At 43.2% G+C, this 14,113-nt stretch overlaps 1 protein-coding gene across 10 annotated transcripts in view; it reads left to right on the top strand.

The window, feature by feature from the left end:
• The window catches only part of WDR59 (WD repeat domain 59), an 87,455-nt gene that overhangs the window by 35,764 nt on the left and 37,578 nt on the right, over nt 1–14,113 (top strand). For 5 of the 10 annotated variants that reach the window (XM_007102264.3, XM_028477670.2, XM_055078953.1 and 2 more), the window contains 5 exons: nt 3,207–3,284; nt 5,464–5,620; nt 9,971–10,050; nt 11,072–11,204; nt 11,338–11,462. In XM_007102264.3, coding sequence (XP_007102326.1) covers nt 3,207–3,284; nt 5,464–5,620; nt 9,971–10,050; nt 11,072–11,204; nt 11,338–11,462 — 573 coding nt within the window. Of the gene's footprint in view, nt 1–3,206; nt 3,285–5,463; nt 5,621–9,970; nt 10,051–11,071; nt 11,205–11,337; nt 11,508–14,113 lie in introns of all 10 variants that reach the window. The other 5 variants (XM_028477669.2, XM_055078949.1, XM_055078947.1 and 2 more) reach the window with 1 other exon arrangement.

The raw sequence follows: 14,113 nt of genomic DNA, 5'->3' as shown, positions 1-14,113 counted from the left end.
GGCTCACGGGCCCAGCCGCTCCGCGGCATGTGGGATCCTCCCGGACCGGGGCACGAACCCGTGTCCCCTGCATCGGCAGGCGGATTCTCAACCACTGCGCCACCAGGGAAGCCCAGAAGACAGTTTTTATTGAACATATACAAATAACATAATTGTAAAAAGTGAAGCAATTTAGAGGTGCTTATAATAGTCAACCATTATTTTTAGTAATTGGTTGATAAGGCTCAGTGCATGCCATTTTTTCCTACATAATCATTTTCTTTAGTTTATCTGACAATTTATTAGCTTATAATTTATAACAATAATTTTTATTCTATTTGTCTTTTGTGAATTCTAAGGGGTCTGCTGGAACAAGATACCGTTGAATGAGTTTCACTTCACTTTGTAGATTGTAAACTGTAAAACTGTTGAATTGAGGGTTAGAGCTAGATCAAGAAGAAAGAAAAGGATTTTTCTTCTATGGCCATTAAAAATAGAACATGAACTATAATGAAATTAGTTCATGTCAGTTTGGATAACCAATTGTTTTTTTCCTTATCTTGGGGTAAGCAGGCTATTTTACAAAATTGCCATCTTCCAGACTGAGTCCTGGAAATCCAGACCCAGTCCCTTTGTCCTTTCTGACATGTTTATGGTATAAGGTGAGCCATGTTGAGAAACCTGTACCCAGAGGCTGTTCCCTGTGATGTCAACAGTCAGGAACCTGGTTCTTGACCGAGGCTCTTCTGACATTTCTTCAGAAAAATTTCTTTTTGATCCCTAGCTTGGAGCAGAGGCCTTTGGCAATGGTAAGAAGAAAGCAGAAGTTACCTATGGATGGGAGGCAGCATGGCTCTGGTTAACTTATTATAATAACCAACCTTATCACACTGAAATAGACCGAAGTCCTCCGTTCAGCTATAGCGTAATCATTTTATAAGACCCCATCAATGATGGGCTTGAGAATTAGAGCTTTTTATGAACAGTAAGGACTTTTTCCAGGGTCCTCTATTTATCCCATAAATTATCTGACATAACTGTCACCAACTGATGAGCATATTTAAATCTAGAAGCAAAATCTTTTTTTTAAAGGATTAATTTTATTGGTAGTTATCATGCCGGTCTTTGTAAATGAACGTGAATATGCTTTGTAAATGAACGTCCAACCTGAAAAGTAAACTATTGCTGAAGTGCATTCAGAGTAATAATATTTTACTTGTATATAATCAACCCAGGGAGGCTGAACTTCTCTTTTATTTGCTAGGTTTTCACCTAGGGTGGACCTGGTAACAGGAGAACATTTACAAAGTGTTGGGCTAATTGAAAATATGGAGAATGCTAAGCATACCTAATTATTTCTAGTTTTCTTTCTTTTATAAGTTGAGGGAGCAAGTCATAGTTTACCCCGTGGCCGTCTGGGAAACCCAAAAGCAGTTTAGATGGAAATGACATCTTAACGATTTTAGTATGTTGAATATGGGACTTGAATTCGGCAAAAAAGAATTATCAGAAGAAACAAGAATTGCCTCATGCTATGCCTATATAGTTCCACCCTCCCCAGCCCCTAACTTCTGGCAACCGCTGCTCTGTTCTCCATCACCGTAGTTTTGTCTTTATGAGAATGTCATTTAAATGGAATCATGCAGAATGTAACTTTTTGAGGTTGGCTTCTTTCACTCAGCATAATGCCTTTAAGATTCCCCCAAGTCGTTTTAAGAATCAGTAGTTCATATACTTTTTATTGCTGAGTAGTAATCCACTATATGGATATACTACAATTTATTATCTCTTGACCTGTGGAAGGACATTTGGGCTGTTTCCAGTTTTTGGTAATTGTGAATAGAGCTGCTGTAAACATTCGTGTATTGATTTTTTTCTGTGAAGAGAACTTTTCAGTTTTCTAGGACCAACATATAAGAATGGGATTGCTGGGTCACATGGTGGGTGTGTGTTTTAACTTTTTAAGAAACTGCCAAACTGTTCTCTGGAGTGGCTCCTCTCACCTCTTTTTTTTGTCCGTGCTGCGTGGCATGCGGGATCTTAGTTCCCCAACCAGGGCATGAACCCGTGCTCCCTCCAGTGGACCGCCAAGGGAGTCCCCTCCTGTCACCTGTTTTTGACAATAGTTCCTTAATACCTGATAGTTCAGAGTTTCAGTCTTGGCCCTCCTGCCTTTGGTGCTCTGCCATTTCCCGCTTTCATGGCAAATGCTTGAGCTCTAAGTGTGTTTGTTTTTCTGTTAAAAGCATAGACGTCTCTAAGGCTCAGTTTTTGTCTGGCTCACCTGTGTGTTCCCCGCACCTTCCGTGTTGGAGTGGGTGGAAGAGTGGACGTGAGTGGTTGGGCCCCAAATAGTCACACAGTCACCTTTTTGCTGTGTGGCCTTGACAAGTTACATCGTTTAGTAATTTAGCTTCCACCCTTGAAAAAGAGATTCATAACACCCACTGTATGATTGTTGTAAGGATTAGATGGGATGAAACTCTTAAAGCTCTAAACATCTATCTGAAATGTAGTCAGCGGTCAGTACATTTTTAACTACTAGCAATAGCGGTAGTTAATTTAGTAGTTAAATTACTCTATGTGGTGTGAAGTGATACAGGATGAAAAGTTGTCACTTCTACCTTTCAACTGTGAAGGTGGTTTAATAGGCAGGCTGGCACTTATCTGCCTCAAGGAGTGATCCTCATGTGTTCACAGAAGTCTTTGTTTCTCCTATACTGTTTCTCAGTGTGAAAGGGGCGTTTCCCGTGTGTCTCTGTCACAGGAGCATGGCCGTGGGGGCTGACTCAAATGCACTTAGAGGACAGAAAGCATGGAGTTTGAAGGCTACGCTTATTTCTTTTCTGTTTGTTTTTTTAAAATATTTATTTATTTATTTGGCTGCATCGGGTCTTAGTTGTGGCGCGCGGGGTCTTTGTTGAGGCATGGGGGATCTTTCATTGCGGTGCATGGGCTTCTGTCTAGCTGTGGCACGTGGGCTCAGTAGTTGTGGTGCGCGGGCTCTCTAGTTGTGGCACACAGGCTTAGCTGCCCCGCGGCATGTGGGATCTTAGTTCTCCGACCAGGGATTGAACCCGCATCCCCTGCATTGGAAGGAGGATTCTTAACCACTGGACCACCAGGGAAGTCCTGGCTATGCTTATTTTGTTAGTTGAGGTGTTTTTTTTTTTTTTTTTTTTTTTTTGGCATTTATTTCACAAATTATCCTGCTTTCTTTCTTCCAGTTCTGGGATTACCGCCAGCCTCGGAAATACCTCAATATTCTCCCTTGCCAGGTGCCTGTCTGGAAGGCCAGATACACTGTGAGTGAGATGCCCTACCTCTTGCTCGGAAACATTATCTAGGTGTTTTGGACAGAAGGGGCCAGGGACATTTCCTCTTATTTTTTTGTGAGGCAGTTTTCTCCTTCTGTCTTGGTTTAGAAGTGGGACAAAGGTGGTAATGACGGCATAAAAGCTGTTATCTATTTAAAAATTTGCCCTTGGGTCGTTGGGTGAGACTCTGTACTAGAAGTGCTAGACTAGCTGGGCTGGGGAGCTGGGCACTGTGAAGGTGGTCAGTAAGGGAGGGGAAGCGGGGAAGCTGGAGGGTTGAGAGGCTGGAGGTCAGTGGATCGTGGTGGAAAGAACTCTGGCTTTAGATTCAGAAGACCTTGGTTTAGGGCTTGGCAATGCCATTTAATTTTTTTCCCCAGCTTTACTGAGATAGAATTGACATATAACATGGCATAAATTCAAGGTATATAACGTGTTGCTATGTTACACTTACGTATTGCCAAACCGTTACCACTGTAGCGTTTGTTAACACTTCTATCGTCACATAATTACCATCTCTTTTCTGCAATGAGAACATTTAAGATCTACTCTCTTTTAACTCTCAAGTATATCATATGGTGCTATTAACCATAATCACACGCTGTACATTAGATCTCCAGAGCTTATTCATCTTATAACCAGAAGTTTGTACCCTTTGACCAGCATCTCCCTGTTTCTCCCACCCCCAACCCCTGGTAACCACCGTTCTACTCTGTTTCTATGAGTTCAGCTTTTTAGATTCCACGTATAAATGATATCATACAGTATTTGTCTTTGTCTGACTTATTTCACTTACCATAATGCCCTCAAGGTCCATCCATATTGTGACAAATGGCAGAGTTTCCTTGTTTCTTGTCGCTGAATAAAATTCCATTGTAGATGTACCACATCGTCTTTATTCATTCATCCATTAACGGACATGTAGGTTGTTTCTATATCTTGGGTATTGTGAATAATGCTGTAATGAGCCATTTAATACTTGTGTGGCCTTGGGCAAGCCACCTGTGTTTTTTGAGTAATAGTTTCCTCCCGTGTCAAACATGAATAATAGTGTTTAACATGCCTTGCTCTTTTTTAAAATTGTGATAAAATTCCCTATTTTTCAGTGTCCAATTCGGTGGCATTTAGTACCTGTACAATATGTTTTCCCTTTGGAAAAAAAACGTATGAAAATGCTGTATAAACCACAAAATGCTACATAAACCACAAAATGCTACAAGTATAGTGGATAGGCTGTTACCGACCTTCCAACTTTGCTGCCAGATTGATAATCGATCAGAGATAATATATTTCCTTCATTGTCTACTTGAAAGGGAGCACAGGGGTGAATGAAGGTATCTCTGTGCATTAGGCGGCCACCTGCTGCGCCATGGAGTGAAGAAGAGAGTTGGGGTATTACTTGGCTTTCCCATCTGGGAGCACTTGGGAGGAAGTCAGGCTTTGCTCTTGTGAATTGAAATACTTCTCTGGATTAATATGTTTGCTTTCAAAAACAAACAGGAAAGCTCAGGAGTGCTGCCAGGAGGGCAGGAGAAAATAAATGTGCTCTTAGGTGGCTTTGGCTTAATTCCTTAAAGAACAGAGTCTGCCTATCAACCAAATGAGCCCCTTAGCTACCTGGCAGATTGGGTGTTTATAAGTGGAAAGTGTCAGTCCTGAAATTGGAAGGTTTTCCTTTGCAAAGCTGTGGTCTTGGGGGCAGTGGCAAGTGCTGCTTCACGTGGATGGTGTGCTTCTGGTGCATTTCCACATGGCAGGGTTTGTTTGCTGTCTGGGGTTACCCTCAGTGTGCTTTGCACGCTCATTCTGGGAATGTACTCGATAACTCTCAGAGGGAACTCGTGGAGAGGAGCCGGGGTGTTCCCCTGTGGAACTCCTAGAGCCATTTGCTTATTTTACATTAAAAAATGTTCTTCTCCAAGTATTTGGCTTAGCTTTATTTTTTACTTGCTGTGGTCCCTTCCATCAGCAGAGAAAAAAAAAAAGGAAAGCAAATGAAAAGTAGATGTGATGGTCAACTGACGGTATTTGGAAAAATGTTCCCCAGATGGGTTGGGGCCTCCCATCATCCAGTTTATTTTAATTAGGCGAGAATTCCAACGTGGCTAACTCAAGACTCAGCGGATTCTCCCTGGAACAGTGCCTGCTTTTCCCTCTTTTGCCACAGCCTTTCAGCAATGGATTGGTGACTGTGATGGTTCCCCAGCTGCGGAGGGAGAACAGCCTGCTCTTGTGGAATGTCTTTGACTTGAACACGCCAGTCCATACCTTCGTAGGCCATGATGATGTGGTGCTGGAATTCCAGTGGAGGAAACAGAAGGAAGGTGGGTGGGAGGGAGACCACCAACTGATTTCCTCCTGAGCCCTGTTGACCAGCAGCTCCCGTAGGGGTGGGCCACGTGATGGGAGGGGAGGATGCAGGAATAGGGCTGGCTTAGGAGCAGGAGTCAGGGAACCTCCCCCTTTAATCGTAGGTGGGTGATAGGGTGTGTGGCTGTGCTTCTTCCCCCCAGGTCCATCCTCTTGTGTTCTGTGCAGTCTCTCTCCTGTGTGGGAGGGATCTGGAGAGGTTGGTAGCCTTGCTGTTGGATCATTTCTAGAGCTGAAAAACTCTGGGGTCATCGCACGCTCAGAAATCCCTGGCACTTGCTCCTCCCCCCCCCCGTTTTTGTTTATTTGTTTGTTTGTTTTGTTTTGTTTTGGCTGCAACGTGCGGCTTGTGGTTTTTTGGTTCCCCCATCAGGGATCAAACCCGGGCCCTTGGCAGTGAGAGCGTGGAGTCCTAACCACTGGACTGCCAAGAAATTCTCCCTTCCCCCTCTATTGATGAGGGAGATGCAAGGTCATCGTCAGTACCACCTACCACGTTTTCCCAGCTCTCTTCACAAACACACAGTGGTATTTCACCTCCCAACCCCTTGAAGATAGGTTTGGCCACGTGCCCTGCTTGGATCTTGAAACATGAACGAAAGTGATGCAGTCTCTTTTGGGTTGAAGTGGTAACAGCCAGTGTGCAATTATTTACCCTCTCTTCTTCTGCCGAGGTACCTGGAGAAACTCCATGTGGCGCTGCTCCCACCAGGGTGGGGGTGAGGTGAAGATGTAGAGAGAGCAGGAGAGCCTTGCATTAAGCTACTGAGATTTGGGGCTGTTTGTTATTGCAGCTTAATCTAGCTAGCCCTCATTCATGCATCATAAGTATAATGGGGGTCAGGAAGCCCTCAGCCTCAGTTTCTCCACCAACTCACCATGAAAACTTAGTTTCAACCTCCTTTGTCTTGAGATCTTATTGCCACACTCTCTAAATGTTTTCCAGACCAGAAGTGTATTTCATGGTCTTTCCATATCACAAAAGGAAAACCGGGCAGTGGAGTGGTGTGACTTTTCCAGAGTCCAGGAGAGGTCTCTGGTGGACCGGGGATTAGAGCAGTCATCTTATCCCAGCTTGTTTGTGACCTTCACAAGCCTCTTCTAGGATAGTTTTTTTGTTTTTTAATAGTTTTTTAATTTTTATTAATTTATTTATATAAAAATATTTATTCATTTATTTGGCTGCATTGGGTCTTAGTTGCAGCACGCAGGATGTTTGTTGCGGCATGCAGGATCTTTCACTGTGGCGCGTGGGGTCTTCGTTGCAGCACACGGGCTTCTCTCTTCTTGTGGCTCAGGGACTGTAGAGCGCACGGGCTTAGTTGCCCTGCGGTATGTGGGATCTTAGTTCCCCGACCAGGGATTGAACCCATGTCCCCTGCACTGAAAGGTGAATTCTTAACCACTGGACCACCAGGGAAGTCCCTAGCACTGTTTTTGAAAGGAATCTTTTGATCATGCTCTTAATTTTACCATCTTCATTTCCATAATCTGACTTGCTTCTAGAAACACGAGGCTGCTTGGTCTCTGTCCCATCAATTTCCATGCTTGACTTCATCTTTCAACTCTTTGTCCTGCATTTTGCCATTGAAAAGATGATAGAGTTTCCCCATGGTCTGGGGGCCTGTAGTTTCAGACTGAAATAAAGTTATTAGCAACCCATTTTCAGTTGTCTGTGTCATCTGTAAGCTGGCAGGGTGAATTGTATAAATTGGGGCTGTCTAGCCAGTAGTGAAATTTTGAGTACAAGTTATAGGTGTTTTTTTAAAATTCCTTTTTATTGTGAGATATATCATCTACAAAATTGCATAAAACATGTAGAGTTTAAAACGTGAAAATCTGTGTGACTACCAGCAAGGTCAAGAAAGAAAACATTGCTAGAACCCGGAAGCTTCCCGATCACAATCCTTTCCCTTTCCTATAGGTAAACACTATCCTAACATTTACGATAGTGATTTCTGTTTTTATTTTTACAGTTTACCACCCGTTTCTGCATCCCTAAAAATAGTTTAGGTTTTTTTGTTTTTGAACCTTTTATAAATGTAATCATCCTGCATGTATTCCTTTTTTAAAAAAAAAATTATTTATTTAGTTGCAGCATGCGGACTCTTAGTTGCAGCATGCACGCGGGATCTGGTTCCCTGTCTAGGTATCGAACCTGGGCCCCCTGCATTGGGAGCCCAGAGTCTTACCCACTGGACTACCAGGGAAGTCCCCATCCTGCATGTATTCTTATATTTTACATCTTTCTCAACCTAATGGTGTTCTATTTTCTTTTTACTGCCATGTCTTCTTAGTCAGTTTTTATTGGACCACCTCAGGCTTTGATGTTGGTTTTTCACTGTGGTGAAGGAGCTCTGAGAGGTAGGAAGAGAATCAGGATGTTGTGGTCCAAGGAAAAGGATGCTCCCTGAAGGAATCGGAGGTCATTGGTTTTGGGTTTTGCTGAAGGATCTCCATGCAAAGTAAGAGAGAAGCACTTAATTGTATAAATAGGTATACATAGGAAGCCATACGATCATTAAGAGACCAGTTCCAAAAGCGGATTGAGGAGGGAAGCCTGATTGTAAGACAGCAGAAACAGAGGCAGCACGAACTGGTTTTGTGAATGAGGTTGCCTTCAGAGGCAAGGAGTAGACTAAATTCCTTGGAGGAGGCTGCTGCCCTCTCTGTTTGAAGGCAAGGAGAAGAGGCAAGAAAGGGAGTAGGTGTGAAAGCAAAGGCCCTTTGAAAATAGGAGGGAATAGGGCCGAAGACCCAAGTAGAGGAGTTGGGTTTAGAAAGGAATTAGACATAACTTTTCTTCAAAGTCAGGGACATGAAAAGAGGCTGGATATGGAGTCAGAAAATTGTTGCTGGGACTTCCCTGGTGGTCCAGTGGTTAGGACTCTGCGCTTTCACTGCCAAGGGCCCGGGTTCAATCCCTGGTCGGGAAACTAAGATCCTGCAAGCCATGCAGCGATGCCAAAAAAGAAAAAAGAAAAGAAAATTGTTGTTATGAACATGGGCTACATGGTGGTTCTCATGACAGGTAGTAGCTCAGAATAGTTGCTGTCTTGATAGTTGTGCACAGGTATGTATTAAAACATGGAGGAATGAAGGCCTGGTTGAAGGCAGTGCCACAGAGAAGGAACTTTGGCCCTCACTCACTCTGTTCTTTGTTGCCTCAGTTTCCCCATCCATAATATGAAGGAATGGATGAAATTATTTCTAGATTCTTTGCTCTCTAAAGATGGCCATAAAGAAGATTCTAGATACTGCAGAATTACCCTGAAATGTTCTGATCTTTCATAAAGCTCTTTCAGAAAGCACCTTGGACCTTTTTATTGATAGGATAATTTCCCTTTGACCAGACCTATCGTGTGAAAATACAATTCAGTCAGTTAAGAACATTAAAGATTGATTATTCCTTTAATCAAGAGATGCAGTTCTTTACCAAGAAATTATTTTAAACAGTAAGATGTCACGATGCATTTAAAACAATTCATTTTATAAGCAACCTGTTCATCCCCAGCTCCTCCGGAGCACGTAAAAGGAAGAACATTTATGGAGGTGAAAGTTCAGTGAGACATTAAATCCCAGCATCACTCTTCACTTGCTAATTTGTGAGCTATTATTTCACTTCATTTAAGTTTCTGCTCAGGACTTCCCTGGTGGCGCAGTGGTTAAGAATCTGCCTGCCAGTGCACGGGACATGGGTTCGAGTCCTGGTCCGGGAAGATCCCCCATGCCGTGGAGCAACTAAGCCTGTGCACCACAACTACTGAGCCCGCGCTGTAGGGCCCGCGAGCCACAACTACTGAGCCTGCGTGCCACAACTACTGAAGCCCGCATGCCTAGAGCCCGTGCTCCACAACAAGAGAAGCCACCGCGATTAGAAGACCGTGCGTAGCCACGAAGACCCAACACAGCCAAAGATAAATAAATAAATTTATAAAAAAAGAAATAAAAATAAGGTTCTGCTCAAAAGTGACTTCCTCAGGGAAGTCCTGTCTAAAAATAGTTCCCCTGTCAGTCTCTGTTCTCTTATCCCATGTTATTTTTTTCATAACATTGTCACTACCGGACACGTTATTGTATGTTTGTCTGTTTCCACCATTGGAATGTGAGATCTGTAAAGACAGAGATTCTTGTATTCATGTTATAGCCCTAGTGCCTAGAACAGTACCTGGCATATAGGAGATGTTCCATAAATATTTGTTAAATGGATGAATGGATGAATGAACCTCACCCCATCGCAACCTGTAAGAAACTTGATGTTGAATCCAGAAAAACCTCCACGATTCTTATCTGGTGATTTCTAGGGTCCAAGGACTACCAACTGGTTACGTGGTCACGGGATCAGACCTTGAGAATGTGGCGGGTGGATTCCCAGATGCAGAGGGTATGTATTCAATGATGCTGTGGAGGAATGTTAACTGGATACACCAGGAACTTAAGATAGAAGATTTGGTAGTTGAAGAAGTTAGAGGATACGTGATGGACATTTAATACGGACTTGCTGGTTGGCCGAGCGGCTTGTGTATGCTACACTGAGGCTTTGAGATATTCAAGAGCCCACTCCAGTATTCAGCACTTGAAGGCTGCAAAGCCTCGGAATGTCTTTTTTTCCTCTTGTCCTGGTCTAAGGTAGCGTGGGTTAGCATACTGAGCAAGTGGCTTGGGGGCTTCATTTCTTTCTCTTATAAATGGGCTAGAAAAGCTGCCCTGGCCCTAGACAGTGTTGAGAGTCCTCCACGCTCATCAACACCTGTTAAGTGAAGCCCTTTCCAGTTTTTGTCCCATAAGTTGTATCTGTTCTTATGTGAAGCACAGTGGTTCCTGTGTGAACTGCTTTCGTGGCCCTTGCTTTGCTCTGTCCCATCACGGGGTTCTGTCTTCTCATCCGGTGGCCAAATTCCTTGAAGGTGGGATCTCTGTCTCACTTGTATTGCATCCCATACAGCACTCTGTACAGAGTGGATAGAAAATGCTGGGTCAGATTTGCTCTACTGCTTAGTACCAAGTCATTCATGAGCAATTTTGGTCAAATATCATCACCTTATTGCCTTTTAAATCTGTTTTCTCCAAAAAGTACCATTTGCTCCAAATGCTTGGAGGTTATGATATTTTTGCTCTTGGGTTGGCTGAATAACTCCATCAAGGCTGGAGTTTAAAAGGTTTTCTGAGATTTGCGTAAACTATGAACAGGATAAAACATTTTCCAGGGTAGACTGATAGAGTCTGTTACCCTGTGTATTTAACCAGGGAGAATTGGTGATGGGCAAAACTCATTTTGACTGTATCTGTTTGGGGCTGACAAGCCCTCTCCTTTGTGATTCCCATTTTTAAGTCAGAGCTCAACCAAACACGACAGTCCTTTCCACTGGCTTCTCTAGACCTAGATCTCCGCCCCTCTGTTGCAGCTTTGTGCAAATGACATCCTAGATGGTGTTGGTGAGTTCATTGAGAGCATTGCTCTTCTGCCGGAACCAGAGAAGACCCTTCACACTCAGGACACAGATCACCAGCACAACTCCAGCCACGGGGAGGAAGAAGGTAATTGGTCACACTGATGTTTTAGGTCCGGTGCCCCTCTCTGCATCTCCGAGTTGTGGCAGATACCCCAGAACTGCTCTCTGAATCCATTTCAGAAATCTTTTCCAACAAGTTACCCTCTCTCTCCTGCTAGTCTTAAAGGAAGACCCCCCAAGCAGTCTCCTGGAAGAGAAGAAATCAGAGCAGCTGGGCCTGCCTCAGACTCTGCAGCAGGAGTTCTCCCTGATCAACGTGCAGATCCGCAATGTGAACGTGGAGGTGCTCGGGCTTAGTGAACTGTCTCTCGCTTGCGGTTGGCGGTTGGTGGGTCAGGGGACTATTTCAGCCATGATTTAGGCTAGCGATATAGCTTTGCTGCTCTAACAGGGAAGTGTTCTGTGCTTGCTTTTTTGTCTTCTAGGTTATCTAAGGACATAGATATTTTACAAATGCAGATTATTTTCCCTTACCCTATTATTTTCTCATAAGATGAACCAAGGGATAAACTGATGATCAAATGTCTTAAAATCTCCTTAGATGCTCTGACACCTCATTTTACTCTATGTGAAGATGCTCAGCTCCTGGAAAGTTGAGTGTTTTGGCGGGGGTTACTGGCAAAGTTAATGGCAGGGCTGAGTTTGGAATCCAGCCTCCTGACTCTCCAAGGCTCTTAGTACTTTGCTGTACGATCTTGCCTCGTAAGCTGGTCATTTCCTCAGAGATGCATGTTAAGACGGTGACCAAACCTCTTTGTCCATTTAACACAGGGAGAGGTTTACTCTTTTCCTTTTGGGCAGGTATTGAAATTTTGTGCTTCAGGGAATTGAGTCTTTCTGTGAAGGAGTTTTAAAACTTGGTTAGTTTTTCTTTTGCCCAGATTCCGTTAACAGTAGGCCTGGATCTGTGCACTTACATAATTGCCTCATTTGGCCTTTAAAACAGCTCTGCAATAAGTGGTTTTATCCCCACTCTACAGATGAGGAAACAGAGACACTACGAAATGAAATAACTTGTCCGAGGTCAACAGCTATTTGAATCCGAGTCTCCAGATTTCCCATATGTGTGGCTCTTTTTGCCATCCTCCAGCTGCCATCTCTAGTTGGCAGCCCAAGAAATCAAAAGAGAGAAAGGATTCCTTGATTAATTGGTTATCTCTATCAGCTCAGTTTATATTCCCTTTGTCCCAGTTGAGAACAGTTTGGATATCTAGTGATCCAGTCTAAGAAGGAGATCTTGATTCCTTTCCCAGCACTGCTTTTTAAAAATTACTGAGAGGGACTTCCCTGGTGATCCAGTGGTTAAGACTCTGCACTTCCACTGCAGGGGGCGCAGTTCTCCCTGGTTGGAGAACTAAGATCCCACATGCTGTGTGGCATGGCCAAATAAAAATAATAATAATAATAAAATAAAAATTACTGAGCTATAATTCACATACCACAAAATTCACCCTTTTAATGTTTACAGGGACTTCCCTGGTGGTCCGGTGGTTGAGACTTCGCCTTCCAATGCAGGGGGTATGGGTTTGATCCTTGGTTGGGGAGCTAAGATCCCACATGCCTTGAGGCCAAAAAAACCAAAGCATAAAACAGAAGCAATATTGTAACAAATTCAATAAAGACTTTAAAAATGGTCCACATCAAAAAAAAATCTTAAAAAAAAAATAAAGTGTACAATTTAGTGGTTCTTAGTACATTCACAAAGCCATGCAGCCATCACAAGTGCTACTTCCAGAGCGTTTTCATCATCCCCAAAGAAACCCTACATCCCCTAGCAGCCTCTCCCCATTTCCTCTCTCCCCAGCCCCTGGCAGCCCCTCATCTCCTTTAGAGAGGAGGATTTTCCCAGGAGTACTTTTTTTTTTTTTTGACGTCTTTATTGGAGTATAACTGCTCTACATTGTTGTGTTAGTTGCTGCTGTATAACAAAGTGAATCAGCTATAGGTATACATATATCCCCATATCCCCTCCCTCTTGCGTCTCCCTCCCACCCTCCCTATCCCACCCCTCTAGGTGGTCACAAAGCACCGAGCTGATCTCCCTGTGCTATGTGGCTGCTTCCCACTAGCTAGCTATTTTACATTTGGTAGTGTATATATTTCATTGCCACTCTCTCATGTAGTCCCAGATTACCCTTCCCCCTCCCCGTGTCCTCAAGTCCATTCTCTACGTCTGCATCTTTATTCCTGTCCTGCCCCTAGGTTCTTCATAACCATTTTTCTTTTAGATTCTATATATATGTGTTAGCATTACAGTAGCTAACGCATGTTAGCATACATTTCTCTTTCTGACTTACTTCACTCTGTGTGACAGACTCTAGGTCCATCCACCTCACTAAAAATAACTCAGTTTCGTTTCTTTTTATGGCTCAGTAATATTCCATTGTATATATGTTCCACATCTTCTTTATCCATTCATCTGTCGATGGACACTTAGGTTGCTTCCATGTCCTGGCTATTGTAAATAGTGCTGCAATGAACATTGTGGTACATGTCACTTTTTGAATTATGGTTTTCTCAGGGTACATGCCCAGTAGTGAGATTGCTGGGTCATATGGTAGTTCTATTTGTAGTTTTTTAAGGAACCTCTCCTTTCACATGTTTGTTGGCAGTCTGTATATCTTCTTTGGAGAAATGTCTATTTAGGTCTCCTGCCCATTTTTGGATTGGGTTGTTTGTTTTTTTGATATTGAGCTGCATGGGTTGCTTGTATATTTCGGAGATTAATCCTTTGTCAGTTGCTTCGTTTGCATATATTTTCTCCCATTCTGAGGTTTGTCTTTTCGTCCTGTTGTTGGTTTCCTTTGCTGTGCAAAGACTTTTAAGTTTCATTAGGTCCCGTTTGTTTATTTATTTATTTATTTATTTATTTTTTGTGGTACGCAGGCCTCTCACTGTTGTGGTCTCTCCCGTTGCGGAGCACAGGCTCCGGAT

Source organism: Physeter macrocephalus, chromosome 17 (genome assembly GCF_002837175.3).
Source record: "Physeter macrocephalus isolate SW-GA chromosome 17, ASM283717v5, whole genome shotgun sequence".
NCBI classification, from domain to species: Eukaryota; Metazoa; Chordata; class Mammalia; order Artiodactyla; family Physeteridae; genus Physeter; species Physeter macrocephalus.
This window is presented reverse-complemented; position numbering and strand designations above follow the sequence as displayed.